The 15,029-nt window shown below is 41.6% G+C and overlaps 1 protein-coding gene across 5 annotated transcripts in view; it reads right to left on the reverse strand.

Annotated features, from left to right (window-relative positions):
* Positions 1 to 2,678: 2,678 nt before the first annotated feature.
* The window catches only part of KLHL8 (kelch like family member 8), a 49,796-nt gene continuing 37,445 nt past the window's right edge, over positions 2,679 to 15,029 (reverse strand). For all 5 annotated transcript variants that reach the window (XM_084627395.1, XM_084627394.1, XM_084627396.1 and 2 more), the window contains exons 7-10: positions 10,524 to 10,692; positions 9,156 to 9,315; positions 6,549 to 6,750; positions 2,679 to 5,165 (exon numbers count right to left, since the gene is read on the reverse strand). In XM_084627395.1, the coding sequence (XP_084483521.1) occupies positions 5,042 to 5,165; positions 6,549 to 6,750; positions 9,156 to 9,315; positions 10,524 to 10,692 (655 nt within the window). In that variant the 3' untranslated portion in view covers positions 2,679 to 5,041. The remainder of the gene's footprint in view (positions 5,166 to 6,548; positions 6,751 to 9,155; positions 9,316 to 10,523; positions 10,693 to 15,029) is intronic.

Consider the following 15,029-nt stretch of genomic DNA (forward strand, 5'->3'; position numbering starts at 1 on the left):
GGTTTCCTGGAAGCAGCACAAGGTAATATTTAAACAGGTACAATAATTTGAGTTATGAAAAGGTAAACATGGAAGATAGAAGTATTCCTATAGACCGTGGGGCTAGATCCTCAGATGGCACGAACTGGTGTAGCTCCACTGACTTCAGTTGAGAATCTGGCCCTATGATTCCAACTTCCACATGTTTTGCTCTACACAGGAGCAAAACTCTGACTTTTGTTTCTGACTTGTCTATTATGATCCCTCCATGACTTATGCAACTAAAATGTTCTCTTCCCCCTTACCTGGTACACCTTGTTAAAACATTCAGCAAGGCTCCTGTTATGCTGAGCACTCATATTTGTCTGTATCCATTAAAAAGCATATGCATTATAGTCAATTATCTAAGGTAAATATTCAGCTAGCTTTTGATCCTACGTGGATGATTTGAAAAGGATTTTTCAGCAAAGTAATTGCAGTTTAGCTTTTTGCTCTTGGTAGTTTCCATGTGTCATGGCACTTATAACAGGCTGATATCTGAAAACTGACTCGTTTTTGCATTCAGGAGATAAGTATTTCTTGGGAATGGATAAGTCTGGGGCCTGGAAACAACACATTGTGAAAGAGGGGGCAATTTGGTTCTACAACAGTAAGCGCTTCTCTTCTTAGCTTTTTATAGTAACTCTCTGCTTAAATTAAAACTGACTTTGTTTTCTTGTTAGTCTGGCAATTTTCTCTCCATGCATTTGTTTTTGCAAAGAGCTGAGGCCCCAAATAACGTCAGTTAATAGTCATAGGCAACTGCTGCCACTAGAGGCTACTCAATCTTCTTTCTGATTTAAAAACCACAATAAAGCAACCACCAGCACTGTCTTCTGCCTTGTTTAGATGTCTGAGAAGCCAGTTTTGCAGCATGATTCTGAACTTACTCATGTGAGAGCAAAAAAGGTGGAACAGTATTTCCCAGATTTGAGTTACATCACTCCCTCTGCTACTGCAAACATGCATGAATACCTTCATGCACATGAGTTGTTCCATTAAGCTCACACATTCATTGCCCCAAGTAAATATTTGTTCTCCCCAAAATTATAAAAAGGGCAATTACTTCACTATCACATTTTCAACTGCTGTATTTTTAAGGCCAGGCCTATACTAGAAAAAGTTTGCCACTATACCTATACTGGCATATCTTTCTACTGTAGACATACTTTTTCCTAGGATAATTTCCATCAGTTGTCGTGTCTCCCCCCCCCCCCCCCAAAAAAAGAGGCTGTACTACCAAAAATGCTTTTTTTTGGGCTGGTGTCACTGCATGTACACTGACTTCTGCTAGAATGAAAATGTCACCAACCCCCCACCACTCACATGTGTAATATCCCAGGCCTAAGACACCTACCTTACCAAGTCTGCCTCACCTTGAAATTTAAGCCCACAATGTGGATATACACAGCAACAGTTTTCTTTAAAGAAAATGCTTCTCTGACAGAGCTGTGGTTGTTCACTCAGCATTGTGAAATGAGACTTGGTGAGAATTAAAAAGGAAGAGACACTTCATATGAAACATCCAGAATTATTTTAACCTGCAGATGATCACTATATAAAAATAGTTTTGTTTTAAAAGCTTGGGGGCAGGGAGAGAGCATCCTTTGCTCCAGACTAATTCCGCTCTGTTTAGTTTAGAGTTTTCTGCTATCCTCACCTCTGGTAGATTAAATAGAAATGTTCCAACTGTCTTCCTTAATCAAGTATGGATGAGCTAGAATAAGGAATAAAGGGTTCTCTTATCAAACCACCAGATTTAGTTGTCACTTAACTGTTTTAAATTTAGCTACATTTGACTTGAATTCAATTTTCCCCAGTCAGGGCAATAATTGGTAAGAAATGTGTTCCCATATCATTTCTATTTCCACTAAAAGCTGCCTTTATTTCCCTGCTTCCTTTCAGCAAGCAGAATCAAATATGCATTTAAAATGGAAAGACATCTGCATACTTTGAGAATAGTGAAGCTGCAAATAAGTAAGGGCTGCTAACAGTACTAGTAGCTGCCTGTTTTAATGCTTATTAAAAGCCAGAAACTAAGTGGAGTTGGATGTAAATTGAAAAGCACCAATGCTGGTTGATCTGGTAGCAAAGTGGCTGTATTGTGCTGCAGGAAGCTCTCTGGACAGCATTGCAGGGTACTCCAGCTCCTGACATCAAGTAAGAGGGCTGGATTGATGTAAAGGGTTTCTACAAGCCCTGTATGGGCTGTGGTGTAGGGCAAGGCAAGCACAGCAGATGACAGCTATAAAGCTACCTTCTGAGGTTCCACTTACCCTGCATGCTAGGGTTTGTACGCCACAGTGGAAGTGCTGTAGTCCATACACAAGGCTGCTGTAATGTGGACAGGCCCACAGGGCTGTCATTGACAACTGTGACCTGTAAAGCCACCCTTCCTCTCCAGGCCTCCCATGCTGTGATGTCACCTTAGGTGCAGAGAACACTACTTCATGTTGTACAGATACTTAACTGTTTAGGGGTGGTGCAGGCTGCACTCCATTTAGCTCTCCTTAGCCAGAAAGGGTGTGGCCCCAAAGCTGCAGGCTTGAGAAGGAGGAAAAAGGGCTCTAAACAACTCGATAAATATGTGTAGCTGTTAATATCTATCCCTAGGGGGAGTTCCAGTTATGCTAGGAATTAAATAGAGTAATAGCTTGAAGTACAAATATATTTTATTGCAACCTCCATATATTTCAGTATAATTACACCAGTCCATTCTGCATTTTGTCCACTGAATATCCAGACTACAATCAATTTGAAATACAAAACAGTTTTAAAACATGTTAGTGCAATACTAAAGCAGTGCTTTGGGACTGCTGATAAAGCTACAGCTTCCCTAGTATGGCATGGAATATACAGAATAACCCACATAAATATTTCTTTAAGAAATATAGGATTTTCATTCTCATACTTTGCTCCAACCCCACCCTGTTGTCATAGTCTCTACAAGTGTTTCAATACCTAACACTGTACAGTTATCCTAAGTTAACTGTTGAACTTGTCAAGAAAATTCAGGACTGTGAAAATCTTTTGCTCAAGCTGCTCTTGAATTTTAGGCTCTCCACACGTATATTAAGTCTTTGTACAATGCAGTGTTGCCATTTCTTCGGTTTTCTGCCAAGTCAACTGAGGTTATGGTGCCCTCTAAGAAATTCTATGAGTATCCATATACCTCCCTCATCAGTATTTTAATTTGATGTAGAGTATCAACCAAGAGGAAATAAGTGATTAATGTCTGAGGTGGCCACTATATGGTCAGCACTGGATAATCAAAAATACAATTCCAATACATAAAGCTACACACCAAAATGAAGCTAGATTAACTCCCAATGGAAGAACACTCTTTAAAATTGTTAAACATTAAGACTGAAGCAATTCAAGTTTTAACAATTCTGTCCTGTCAAGTTAAATCAAAAGGTCAGACTTACCCAAAAGGCAGTTGCTTAAACCTTAACTGCAAATCAGTCAACAAAATGATGACAGTTTGAATATGAGGGTACCACTTCATGCTACTGAGACAAAGGCAAGCACCTACACAAGATGTAAAAAATTCCTATGAACATCTCAGTTTTACCAGCAGGAACCATGTTATAAATAATGGTTGAGGTGGTAATCTTGAAAAGCCTGAAAGAGGTTCTCAAACACATTTAAAGTTAAACAAATTTTAAATAAATATTTATATACAATTATACACTAACTAAAGCTGATTAATGGCTTAAATATAGGTTCCTGGTATTTCAGTGGGGAAACAGTCTAATGACAGCACAGTTTAGGTCTATTTTTGAATTAGAATTTATCACTGCATCTGACAGACAAACTGCAACTAGGAAAGACTGTTAATCCCTTGATGTATCACTTGTGTTGCTACTAACTTCCTTTTGTTTAAAGAGACTTTAGACTCCAACAGATGGAATTCTTCATTTGAAGTTTTGTTTCATTCTGGGGCTCAGACTAGAATATCCACAAGATAAGTAAGCCTGTTTGTGTCTGAAACCATCACATCTGTACTCTTCCTGAAAGTGACGCTAACCTCACACCGTATCACTGGATTACTAAAACTGAACATGTAAGCAGCTGAAAATAACATTTAGAAAAAGGGATTTCTTCCCATTGTGCATTCCTGTTTTCAGGAATACAGTAATTTGTAAGAAAGGACCAGTAAATGGTGCCTATCTAGACAAATCACTTCTATTAAAATAAGACAGTTATACAGGAAGCCTCACGCATGCTTTCACTCTTAAGGTGGTTCTTAATATAGGGTTAACTGGAGGCATGAGAGAGGAGACATGTTCCAGTGGCTAAATCCCACATAAACAGGCCAGAACTCTGGATTTTATTCTCAGCTTTGTAACAAGAGCAACTAATTTGATTTTCAGAGATGCTCAGTGCCTGCTTCTCAGCCCCCTGTCAGTCAGGTAATGAACCTCTATATCTTGAGCCTCAGGTATACAATAGGAAAAATAACCTCCAAAGGGTTAAGATGCTTTATTCCTGTCTAAAGTGCTACAGAACTAGGCTTTTTTTTTAAAAAAGGCTCTTGTATTTATCAGAATGTACATATTAAAAACACACTCCAGTGTGTATCCTAGAATCAAAGTTTTCTTGTTTTTTGGGAGAGTGGGCGGGAGGGAAGTAGTTTTATGGCTCAACAATTCAAAGTGCAACTCTTTAACCACAGCCTATGTATATTTTATGTAATTATAAATGCTCCAGATTAATGCCCCTCAAATATTTTTTGTACCTTCAGAAAGTTATAAAGGGCTATCTACTTTCAAATAAAAAACAGGGTCCTTATTTCATGTTTACCCAGACTTTTCTGAATCAGATAAACGTCAGAAAACTTGAAAATTAGGACTCAGCTTTTCATAGTTACCACACATAAGAGTCATTCAGTATTTATCTACCATGTAGGATAATAATTAAAAACCCCAGAGCAACGCTGTTGTCGTCGTCTGCCTCCATCCTGGAGTCTTATCAGGATCTTCTGAAATTCTGGAGAGTTGCTCGGGGCTTGAATCTGAGTTCACATACAATCAACCACATTGTTGGATCCCTGACCAACATCACGGATCTGACTACTAAGACAAGAGCACACAGCTACACCTGCTCCAGCTCTGCAGTGAGAAACAGATCCAACAAGCTCCCACCTAGAGAAAATGGTGAAGCAAGAAAGACAAGGGGAGGTGTTAGTTTTTTTCCCTTGAAAAGTTCTCTACCCCAATATCTTAATTAAAGTTGGTACGTTCTCTCTAGGAGAAATGAGGCCTCCATTGTATTAATTTAAGGGGAAAGCATTAGTTTGAATGTTTTACCACTTAATTTAAAACAAATCTACATTTACTCATAACTTTGAAGAATTGCATCCACCTTACTCTTGAAATGTTGTACTTATAAATTATTTTCTTCTTTTCTGCACCCAACTACATTTTGAGGCCAGAGAGAGTTAGGTGTAATTTCCTTACCAGCTAGCTCCTTATTGAAAATAAAGTCTCTCAGGCATGGAGAAGTAATGAAACTAGGCTAATAAATTCATTGGATTAATCCAATTTTGCCTTACACTAATCTTATTTATCATACTCTGACGAGAGAAGCTTCCTATGCCTCAGTGAGGAGATGGGAGGTATGAACTTGTAAGTGAGAAAAAAAGCCAAAGGTATAGAGGGAGCACATTAATAAGTGTATTCATCTGCATATCAAGAAAAATTAAGTATTTATTCTTAAATACATATTAATTTTACCCCCAAAAAACAAGAGCAGTTTAGTGCCCTTTCTACTTATTCAAGGTGATAAACAGATGGGATTCTTTATATGGAAGACAGCAGCCTCCATGAAGATCAGAGCCATCCATGGCCATAAATTTTCATAAAACCATGTCAAACTTTTTTGAAGTAATAGTTTTGTCTAACATGATCACTAAGGTCATAGGTCAAATCAGAGACTAATGAAAGGCTGCACAAGAGTTACCTTTTCAATGACATATGGCTTAAGCCACAACTGCTAACACGATGGGAGAGACTGAAGGCTGGGCCTAAAGTGCCAATTTGTGGTGTTTGAGATCAGTCTCCTTTCTAGTAGAGACTAATGTGAAATCACTAAATACATTATAATTAGAACTTCAATCCTAGATTTGAACTATGTTCCTAGAGAAAACTGAATTCTTTATATCCATTAATGTAACTAGATTGAGTATTTGTTGTTAGATGTATGCACTTAGTCCATACAAGACAGCACTTTTAAAAATACACTTTTAGGTAATTCGACAAGTCTAGGATTTGCATTAAATATCCCTCAGCTGTCACTGAGTAAAATTGCTCAGTTACCTGTTGAGGACAATCACGTGCTCAGTCATGATAGCTTATTTTACAAGATATTAAAAACCTGCGTTATTTCTTGCTACCCACTATCTGGAGTAGCATACTGAGATAAAGGAGAAAAATTATTCAAATAACTTTCCTAGTTTAAGGGCCACAGTGATTCTACACTGTATACATGAAGCCATCATCACCTGTCTTCATCTAACTCAGAATTACCTGTTCATCTCTGGATCAAAGGCTTCCACTGTGTTCAGGTATGCATTGCCATTATGACCACCAACTGCAAAAATTTTACCCATTAGTGTTGCTATGCCAACTCCACCCCTGGGGGTTGTAAGTTCTGCTACATACTCCCATTTGTTACTGCGAGGATCAAACCTTTCAACAGAGCTCAATGGAGAGTTGTCATCAAAGCCACCTACAAAGAAAGACATTACATTACTGTTTGTTAGGAGGGAGATTTTAGTAATGCTGGAGTCCAGTATTCAGACTGCATAATATTCAACTGGTTGGCTGTACAATGGCCACATTTTTCAAACATGGGTGCCTGAAGTTAAGTACCTAAAATCAATATTTAGGTAGCAGTGTGTGCCTTAAGTTTTCAGAGGTGTAAAAGTTAAAGGAAGTGGCAGGTGCTCACCACCTCTGAATAGACAGACTGCTTGCGGTGCTTTAATTTTAGGCCCTTACATTTGAAAACTTTGGCCACTGTGGCACAGTGATCACAAGACCACCTCTTGCTGTTTGTTTTTAACTCTTCTCCCCAAAGATTGTTGAGAGTCCTTGTGCTTGTTTCCTCAGCACATGCATATAGTAATTCTCAGAATAAAATGGGGCTAAACTTACTCTTGATGAGAATATTTCCTATTCTATAAAGGATACCAATATGTACAATGAAAATGAGCAAGCAGTGAACAAGTACATTGGCTTTTCTAGAGACAAAGGAAGAAAAGAGTGCATGTAAGTACTTAATAACCAAATGGAAATAATCAGGAGTTAAATATCAATATGCAATGAAACTAAACTATAAGGGACTCCCAACAGGACCTGCTGTAATTACCCAGAGATTCTCTTAAAGGATTCATTAAGGCCAGAGACTCATCTCTATGCACTACAACTTTCACCATGTTATTTCGATTAATCCATACCATAAAGACTTACTGAACCTTCTGGACGTTTTGGTTTCTTCAACTGTAGATTTACATGCATACAGGCTTGTAGTCATGCGTGTCCTTTCTACTTAAGGAATGTTCTGGCTGTCTCTCTTTTGCAGACTACTCAAGCTAGTCAACATTTCATAACATGCCAGAAAATAAATGTCAGTAAGTGCTGCAATCTGCTTTAGATCCAAGCATACTGTCAACTAACTAAAAGCACTCATGAAGTTGTACCCCATATGCAGCTCTGAACATCAGTGCTGAACTACTCTGCTGTGTTTCTTCCACAGTTGTATTGCTTCTGTAAGTGCCACTTCAACTCTAAAACTACACCACATACCCTTTTCTACCACTTCCTACCTCACTTCTAAATAGTAAACACTACAAAGGTATGGCTTTCAAAAAAAAAAAAAAAAAAAGTGGGGGTTGGGGGAAAGGGATTCTGTGTTTTAAAGAGAAGGCGATATTAAGAATCTGTTAGCAAGGTCATTTTTTAAAATCTCACTGACAAAGTTAGATTAAAACTCGGGCCAGTTAAGATTATGTAAAATTTTATTTAGTTGGTGATCTTGTGATTCATATTGCAATTCTATGGTATGTATGCAAAATTAAACAAACAAATTAGGTATAGTTTAGTTTGGAAAACAGAACTCAATGTGAAGCAGTAAAGAAAAGTTTTTAAAAGTCTATAAATCTAAAGAAACTATTGAACTCAGGCACACAGTGAACAAATGAAAAGGTGTGAGATACATGTACATGTCTCAGGGTCTATTTTTAAAGGGGAAATTATACTATGATGTACTTCTATATTTTCTAAACAGTAGGGGTAAAAATCACTGTGCAATGAATCTGGTATTAATTAAGATCACATTAGTGTCTTACATGAAAGCTTCACTTTTAAATTTCAAAAAAACCAAGTGAGCACATGTTCTGTAACTGTCCATGGTATATTGTGAAATGCACAGCTAATTGCACCACTCATCTCTACCACTGGGAAGCATTGACTAGCTTTAATGAATTGTCAAGGGGCTCAGAGCAAACACTGTGTCTGAACTGAAAAAATTAAGTAGGGGTTAATTTTTAGATTTGTTTAATGTTCAAAGGCCACCTAGTCTCAGACTCCAGCTGCCCCAGATCCAACTAAATCACAAATACCTTAAATGTAGTAGAATAAATTTAACCCCCATGGAACTTATTCATATCGCAGTTCTCCATCCTGACACTTTCCCCCTCCCCTGCCTATTTATAAATACTAGTGGGGGATGGGGAGGAATAAGCATTACAGTATGCTCTGAATGACAGATTCAGACTTTCACCCCAAAGCTGCCAGCCCTTAAAGCGGGTATCTTGTCAGCAGCCAAAAGAATCTTCTCCTTTATAGCAATAGCATTCCAGACTGTGCTGACCTGATTTTAAGGCAAGGGATAAGAGAGAGCCAGAATCAGGACAGAGCAGGTCATTTTTTTGGTTTACCGAGATGCATGAGTATTTTTTTTTTAATTCTCCTGGAAGGCGCTTAAAAGTTTATAAAGTACTTAGATTTTTAACTTTCTATACATTATAACAGCATTTTTTATGTTGAAACAGCTTCATTCTCAGTCACAATCCACATTTTTATAGGACAAAGTGTCTCTTCTATCAATTAGGAAGAAACACTCCTACTTACCTACAACGTATAAGCAACCATGGAGTTCACTAACCCCATTGCCAGCTCTTCGTTGACCCATCTCTTTCACTTCTATCCACTTATCCAGATGGGGGTTATATCTCTCTACGCTGGAGAGAGAAGCTACACCATCATTGCCACCAACAGCATACACATAGTTCTGAAAGAAGATTGAGCAGAGACGTTTCATGCATAGAACTAGCCTTTCATATGAAAAGTCAATAGTACTTTTGTAGTAAAATTCAACATCACACTGCATCACCCAGTTCCTTTTCAGAGATTTTTTTTTTTTAAATGAGCAGTGATTGTTTAGGAATATGCACTGATCCTGGAATGGCTGTCAATCCCAAGGATCACATATTTGTACCGTGCAGAATGCTTGTACTACAATCATGACCAAGAAGTTAAAAATACAGCCAAGTAAATTTATTTCACAATTTACCTCTCCACAATTTTTCTGTACACAACCCCCTGGAAGACATTTGTTTTTCCATGGGCAAACACAGTGACTGATTTGTGCTAGCACTGTTTTAAAAAAAAAAAAAAAAGAAAAAAGAGGGAATATCTGAAATAATACATGGACTTTGAAAACAGTAGAAAAAAGAAAGTTACATTTTAGCACTACTACCAAGTGTCACATTGTATCATTCATTTAATGTTACATTTTGCCTACCTAAATCCATCTGCTGTCTTAATTGGAAATAGTATTTATTTCCTGTCTTCAGCTGTTATGTAATGTTAATAAAGATGCCATATTGCAGGCTAAATTTCACCGGTGAGTGAAATTATTTGTGTTTATATACGTATGAAGTGCTCTGGAACTGTTACAAAATTGTAGTGGACCTGCTTTTTCCAATGCTTTGCACCTTGCGTAGTCATTTATGTTGGTGCAAAATGCTACCTGCAGCTGAGTGAATGAAGAAATCCTATTTGGTAGACTATTCCATCCATTACGCAACAAAGGTGGAAGTCAGTGGTGCATCAGGCACAGTATGTTTAACACAGCAGCTATGATAAATCTGACGCTTAAAATGATATCCATAACCTTCTCTCTTCTCTTTTACATAATATGTCACGTTTTGGCCATAATTGAAGAGTTGTTTTGGGAGTGCCAACCTACTGATCACAGGATCACTACAGTACTTTGAATGTTATGACAATGTAAATCCATACACTGGAGTTTGGCTGGAACACTGATGTTAACACCCTGAACTTTTTCAGAAACTGCACAGTATTTCTAAGGTTATAAGTGGTCAGTGCCTCAGTTTTAAGTCTTCTTTGAAAGACTCCCCTTCATTAGACCAGTGCCTCCTCATACCAAGCCAAGGCATTGTTTCAATACTGACTCAGAAGGAAGCATTAACTTACCACAAGGGCCACTGAGCCAACTCCTCCTCTGGGCGTATTCATTGATGCTACTCCACTCCATCGATCAGATTCAATGTCATATCTCTCCACATCACTGAAGCAAGTGTTGTCATCTAACCCTCCTATGGCATAAATGGGTCCACCAAGGGAGGCTAGAGCAATTCCTCTCCTAATAAAAATCATCAACACTTGAGTATATCCTTGAAGGTACTAGGCAAAGCCAGTTAGACCAAGTGCAATTTTCTCTGACTGGCAACTGTTTCAAAATACAGGAAATAAAGTAAAAAGAAAAGGAGCACTTGTGTTGCCCTAGCCCTGGTCTACACTAGGACTTTAGGTCGAATTTAGCAACGTTAAATCGATTTAAACCTGCACCCGTCCACACAGTGAAGCCCTTTATTTCGACTTAAAGGGCTCTTAAAATCGATTTCCTTACTCCACCCCTGACAAGTGGATTAGCGCTTAAATCGACGTTCCCAGCTCGAATTTGGGGTACTGTGGACACAATTCGATGGTATTGGCCTCCGGGAGCTATCCCAGAGTGCTCCATTCTGACCGCTCTGGACAGCACTCTCAACTCAGATGCACTGGCCAGGTAGACAGGAAAAGAACCACAAACTTTTGAATCTCATTTCCTGTTTGGCCAGCGTGGCAAGCTGCAGGTGACCATGCAGAGCTCATCAGCACAGGTGACCATGATGGAGTCCCAGAATCGCAAAAGAGCTCCAGCATGGACCGAACGGGAGGTACGGGATCTGATCGCTGTTTGGGGAGAGGAATCCGTGCTATCAGAACTCCGTTCCAGTTTTTGAAATGCCAAAACCTTTGTGAAAATCTCCCAGGACATGAAGGACAGAGGCCATAACAGGGACCCGAAGCAGTGCCGCGTGAAACTGAAGGAGCTGAGGCAAGCCTACCAGAAAACCAGAGAGGCGAACAGCCGCTCTGGGTCAGAGCCCCAAACATGCCGCTTCTATGATGAGCTGCATGCCATTTTAGGGGGTTCAGCCACCACTACCCCAGCCGTGTTGTTTGACTTCTTCAATGGAGATGGAGGCAATACGGAAGCAGGTTTTGGGGACGAAGAAGATGATGATGAGGAGGAGGTTGTAGATAGCTCACAGCAAGCAAGCGGAGAAACCGGTTTTCCCGACAGCCAGGAACTGTTTCTCACCCTAGACCTGGAGCCAGTACCCCCCGAACCCACCCAAGGCTGCCTCCTGGACCCAGCAGGCGGAGAAGGGACCTCTGGTGAGTGTACCTTTTAAAATGCTATACATGGTTTAAAAGCAAGCATGTGAAAGGATTACTTTGCCCTGGCATTTGCGGTTCTCCTAGGTGTAGTCCTAAAGCCTTTGCAAAAGGTTTCTGGGGAGGGCAGCCTTATTTCGTCCTTCATGGTAGGACACTTTATCACTCCAGGCCAGTAACACATACTCGGGAATCACTGTAGAACAAAGCATTGCAGTGTATGTTTGCTGGCATTCAACCAAAATCCGTTCTTTATCTCTCTGTGTTATCCTCAGGAGAGTGAGATATAATTCATGGTCACCTGGTTGAAATAGGGTGCTTTTCTTCAGGGACACTCAGTATAGCCCATTCCTGCTGGGCTGTTTGCCTGTGGCTGAACAGAAATGTTCGCTGCTGTTAGCCACAGGGAGGGGGGAAGGTTGAGGGGGTAGTCACGCGGTGGGAGGAGGCAAAATGCGACCTTGTAACGAAAGCACATGTGCTATGTATGTAATGTTAACAGCAAGGTTTACCCTGAAAGAGTGTAGCGACTGTTTTATAAAATGTGTCTTTTTAAATACCGCTGTCCCTTTTTTTTTCTCCACCAGCTGCATGTGTTTCAATGATCACAGGATCTTCTCCTTCCCAGAGGCTAGTGAAGCTTAGAAAGAAAAAAAAAACGCACTCGCGATGAAATGTTCTCCGAGCTCATGCTGTCCTCCCACACTGACAGAGCACAGACGAATGCGTGGAGGCAAATAATGTCAGAGTGCAGGAAAGCACAAAATGACCGGGAGGAGAGGTGGAGGGCTGAAGAGAGTAAGTGGCGGGCTGAAGAGAGGGCTGAAGCTCAAATGTGGCGGCAGCGTGATGAGAGGAGGCAGGATTCAATGCTGAGGCTGCTGCAGGACCAAACCAGAATGCTCCAGTGTATGGTTGAGCTGCAGCAAAGGCAGCTGGAGCACAGACTGCCACTGCTGCCCCTCTGTAACCAACCGCCCTCCTTCCCAAGTTCCATAGCCTCCACACCCAGACGCCCAAGAACGCGGTGGGGGGGCCTCCGGCCAACCAGCCACTCCACCACAGAGGATTGCCCAAAAAAAAAGAAGGCTGTCATTCAATAAAATTTAAAGTTGTAAACTTTTAAAGTGCTGTGCTTAAAGTGCTGTGTGGCATTTTCCTTCCCTCCTCCACCACCCCTCCTGGGATACCTTGGTAGTCATCTCCCTATTTGTGTGATGAATGAATAACGAATGCATGACTGTGAAGCAGCAATGACTTTATTGCCTCTGCAAGCGGTGATTAAAGGGAGGAGGGGAGGGTGGTTAGCTTACAGGGAAGTAGAGTGAACCAAGGGGCGGGGGGTTTCATCAAGGAGAAACAAACAGAACTTTCACAGCGTAGCCTGGCCAGTCATGAAACTGGTTTTCAAAGCTTCTCTGATGCGTACCGCGCCCTCCTGTGCTCTTTTAACCGCCCTGGTGTCTGGCTGCGTGTAACCAGCAGCTAGGCGATTTGCCTCAGCCTCCCACCCCGCCATAAACGTCTCCCCCTTACTCTCACAGATATTGTGGAGCACACAGCAAGCAGTAATAACAGTGGGAATATTGGTTTCGCTGAGGTCTAAGCGAGTCAGTAAACTGCGCCAGCGCGCCTTTAAACGTCCAAATGCACATTCTACCACCATTCTGCACTTGCTCAGCCTGTAGTTGAACAGCTCCTGACCACTGTCCAGGCTGCCTGTGTACGGCTTCATGAGCCATGGCATTAAGGGGTAGGCTGGGTCCCCAAGGATACATATAGGCATTTCAACATCCCCAACAGTTATTTTCTGGTCTGGGAAGAAAGTCCCTTCCTGCAGCTTTTGAAACAGACCAGAGTTCCTGAAGATGCGAGCGTCATGTACCTTTCCCGGCCATCCCACGTTGATGTTGGTGAAACGTCCCTTGTGATCCACCAGAGCTTGCAGCACTATCGAAAAGTACCCCTTGCGGTTTATGTACTCGGCGGCTTGGTGCTCCGGTGCCAAGATAGGGATATGGGTTCCGTCTATAGCCCCACCACAGTTAGGGAATCCCATTGCAGCAAAGCCATCCACTATGACCTGCACATTTCCCAGGGTCACTACCCTTGATATCAGCAGATCTTTGATTGCGTGAGCTACTTGCATCACAGCAGCCCCCACAGTAGATTTGCCCACTCCAAATTGATTCCCAACTGACCGGTAGCTGTCTGGCGTTGCAAGCTTCCACAGGGCTATCGCCACTCGCTTCTCAACTGTGAGGGCTGCTCTCATCCTGGTATTCATGCGCTTCAGGGCAGGGGAAAGCAAGTCACAAAGTTCCATGAAAGTGCCCTTACGCATGCGAAAGTTTCGCAGCCACTGGGAATCGTCCCAGACCTGCAACACTATGCGGTCCCACCAGTCTGTGCTTGTTTCCCGAGCCCAGAATCGGCGTTCCACAGCATGAACCTGCCCCATTAGCACCATGATGCATGCATTGGCAGGGCCCATGCTTTCAGAGAAATCTGTGTCCATGTCCTGATCACTCACGGGACCGCGCTGACGTCGCCTCCTCGCCCGGTATCGCGTTGCCATGTTCTGGTGCTGCATATACTGCTGGATAATGCGTGTGGTGGTTGATGTGCTCCTAATTGCCAAAATGAGCTCAGCGGCCTCCATGCTTGCCTTGGTATGGCGTCCGCACAGAAAAAAGGCGCGAAATGATTGTCTGCCCTTGCTTTCATGGGGGGAGGGAGGGTGGGAACGGGGGCCTGACGAAATGTACCCAGAACCACCCGCGACAATGTTTTAGCCCCATCAGGCATTGGGATATCAACCCAGAATTCCAATGGGCAGCGGAGACTGCGGGAACTGTGGGATAGCTACCCACAGTGCAACGCTCCGGAAGTCGACGCTTGCCTCGGTACTGTGGAAGCGCTCCGCCGAGTTAATGCACTTAGAGCATTTTCTGTGGGGACACACACACTCGAATATATAAAACCGATTTCAAAAAAACCGACTTCTATAAATTCGACCTAATTTCGTAGTGTAGACATACCCCTAGAGGCTAACATTTATTTGAGCATAAGCTTTCGTGAGCTACAGCTCACTTCATCGGATGCATACTGTGGATGAAGTGAGCTGTAGCTCACGAAAGCTTATGCTCAAATAAATTGGTTAGTCTCTAAGGTGCCACAGGTACTCCTTTTCGTTTTGCGAATACAGACTAACATGGCTGCTACTCTGAAACAGGAAATAAAGTGTAATGCAAA

Source organism: Lepidochelys olivacea (assembly GCF_965140295.1).
Source record: "Lepidochelys olivacea isolate rLepOli2 genome assembly, chromosome: 4".
NCBI lineage: Eukaryota > Metazoa > Chordata > Testudines > Cheloniidae > Lepidochelys > Lepidochelys olivacea.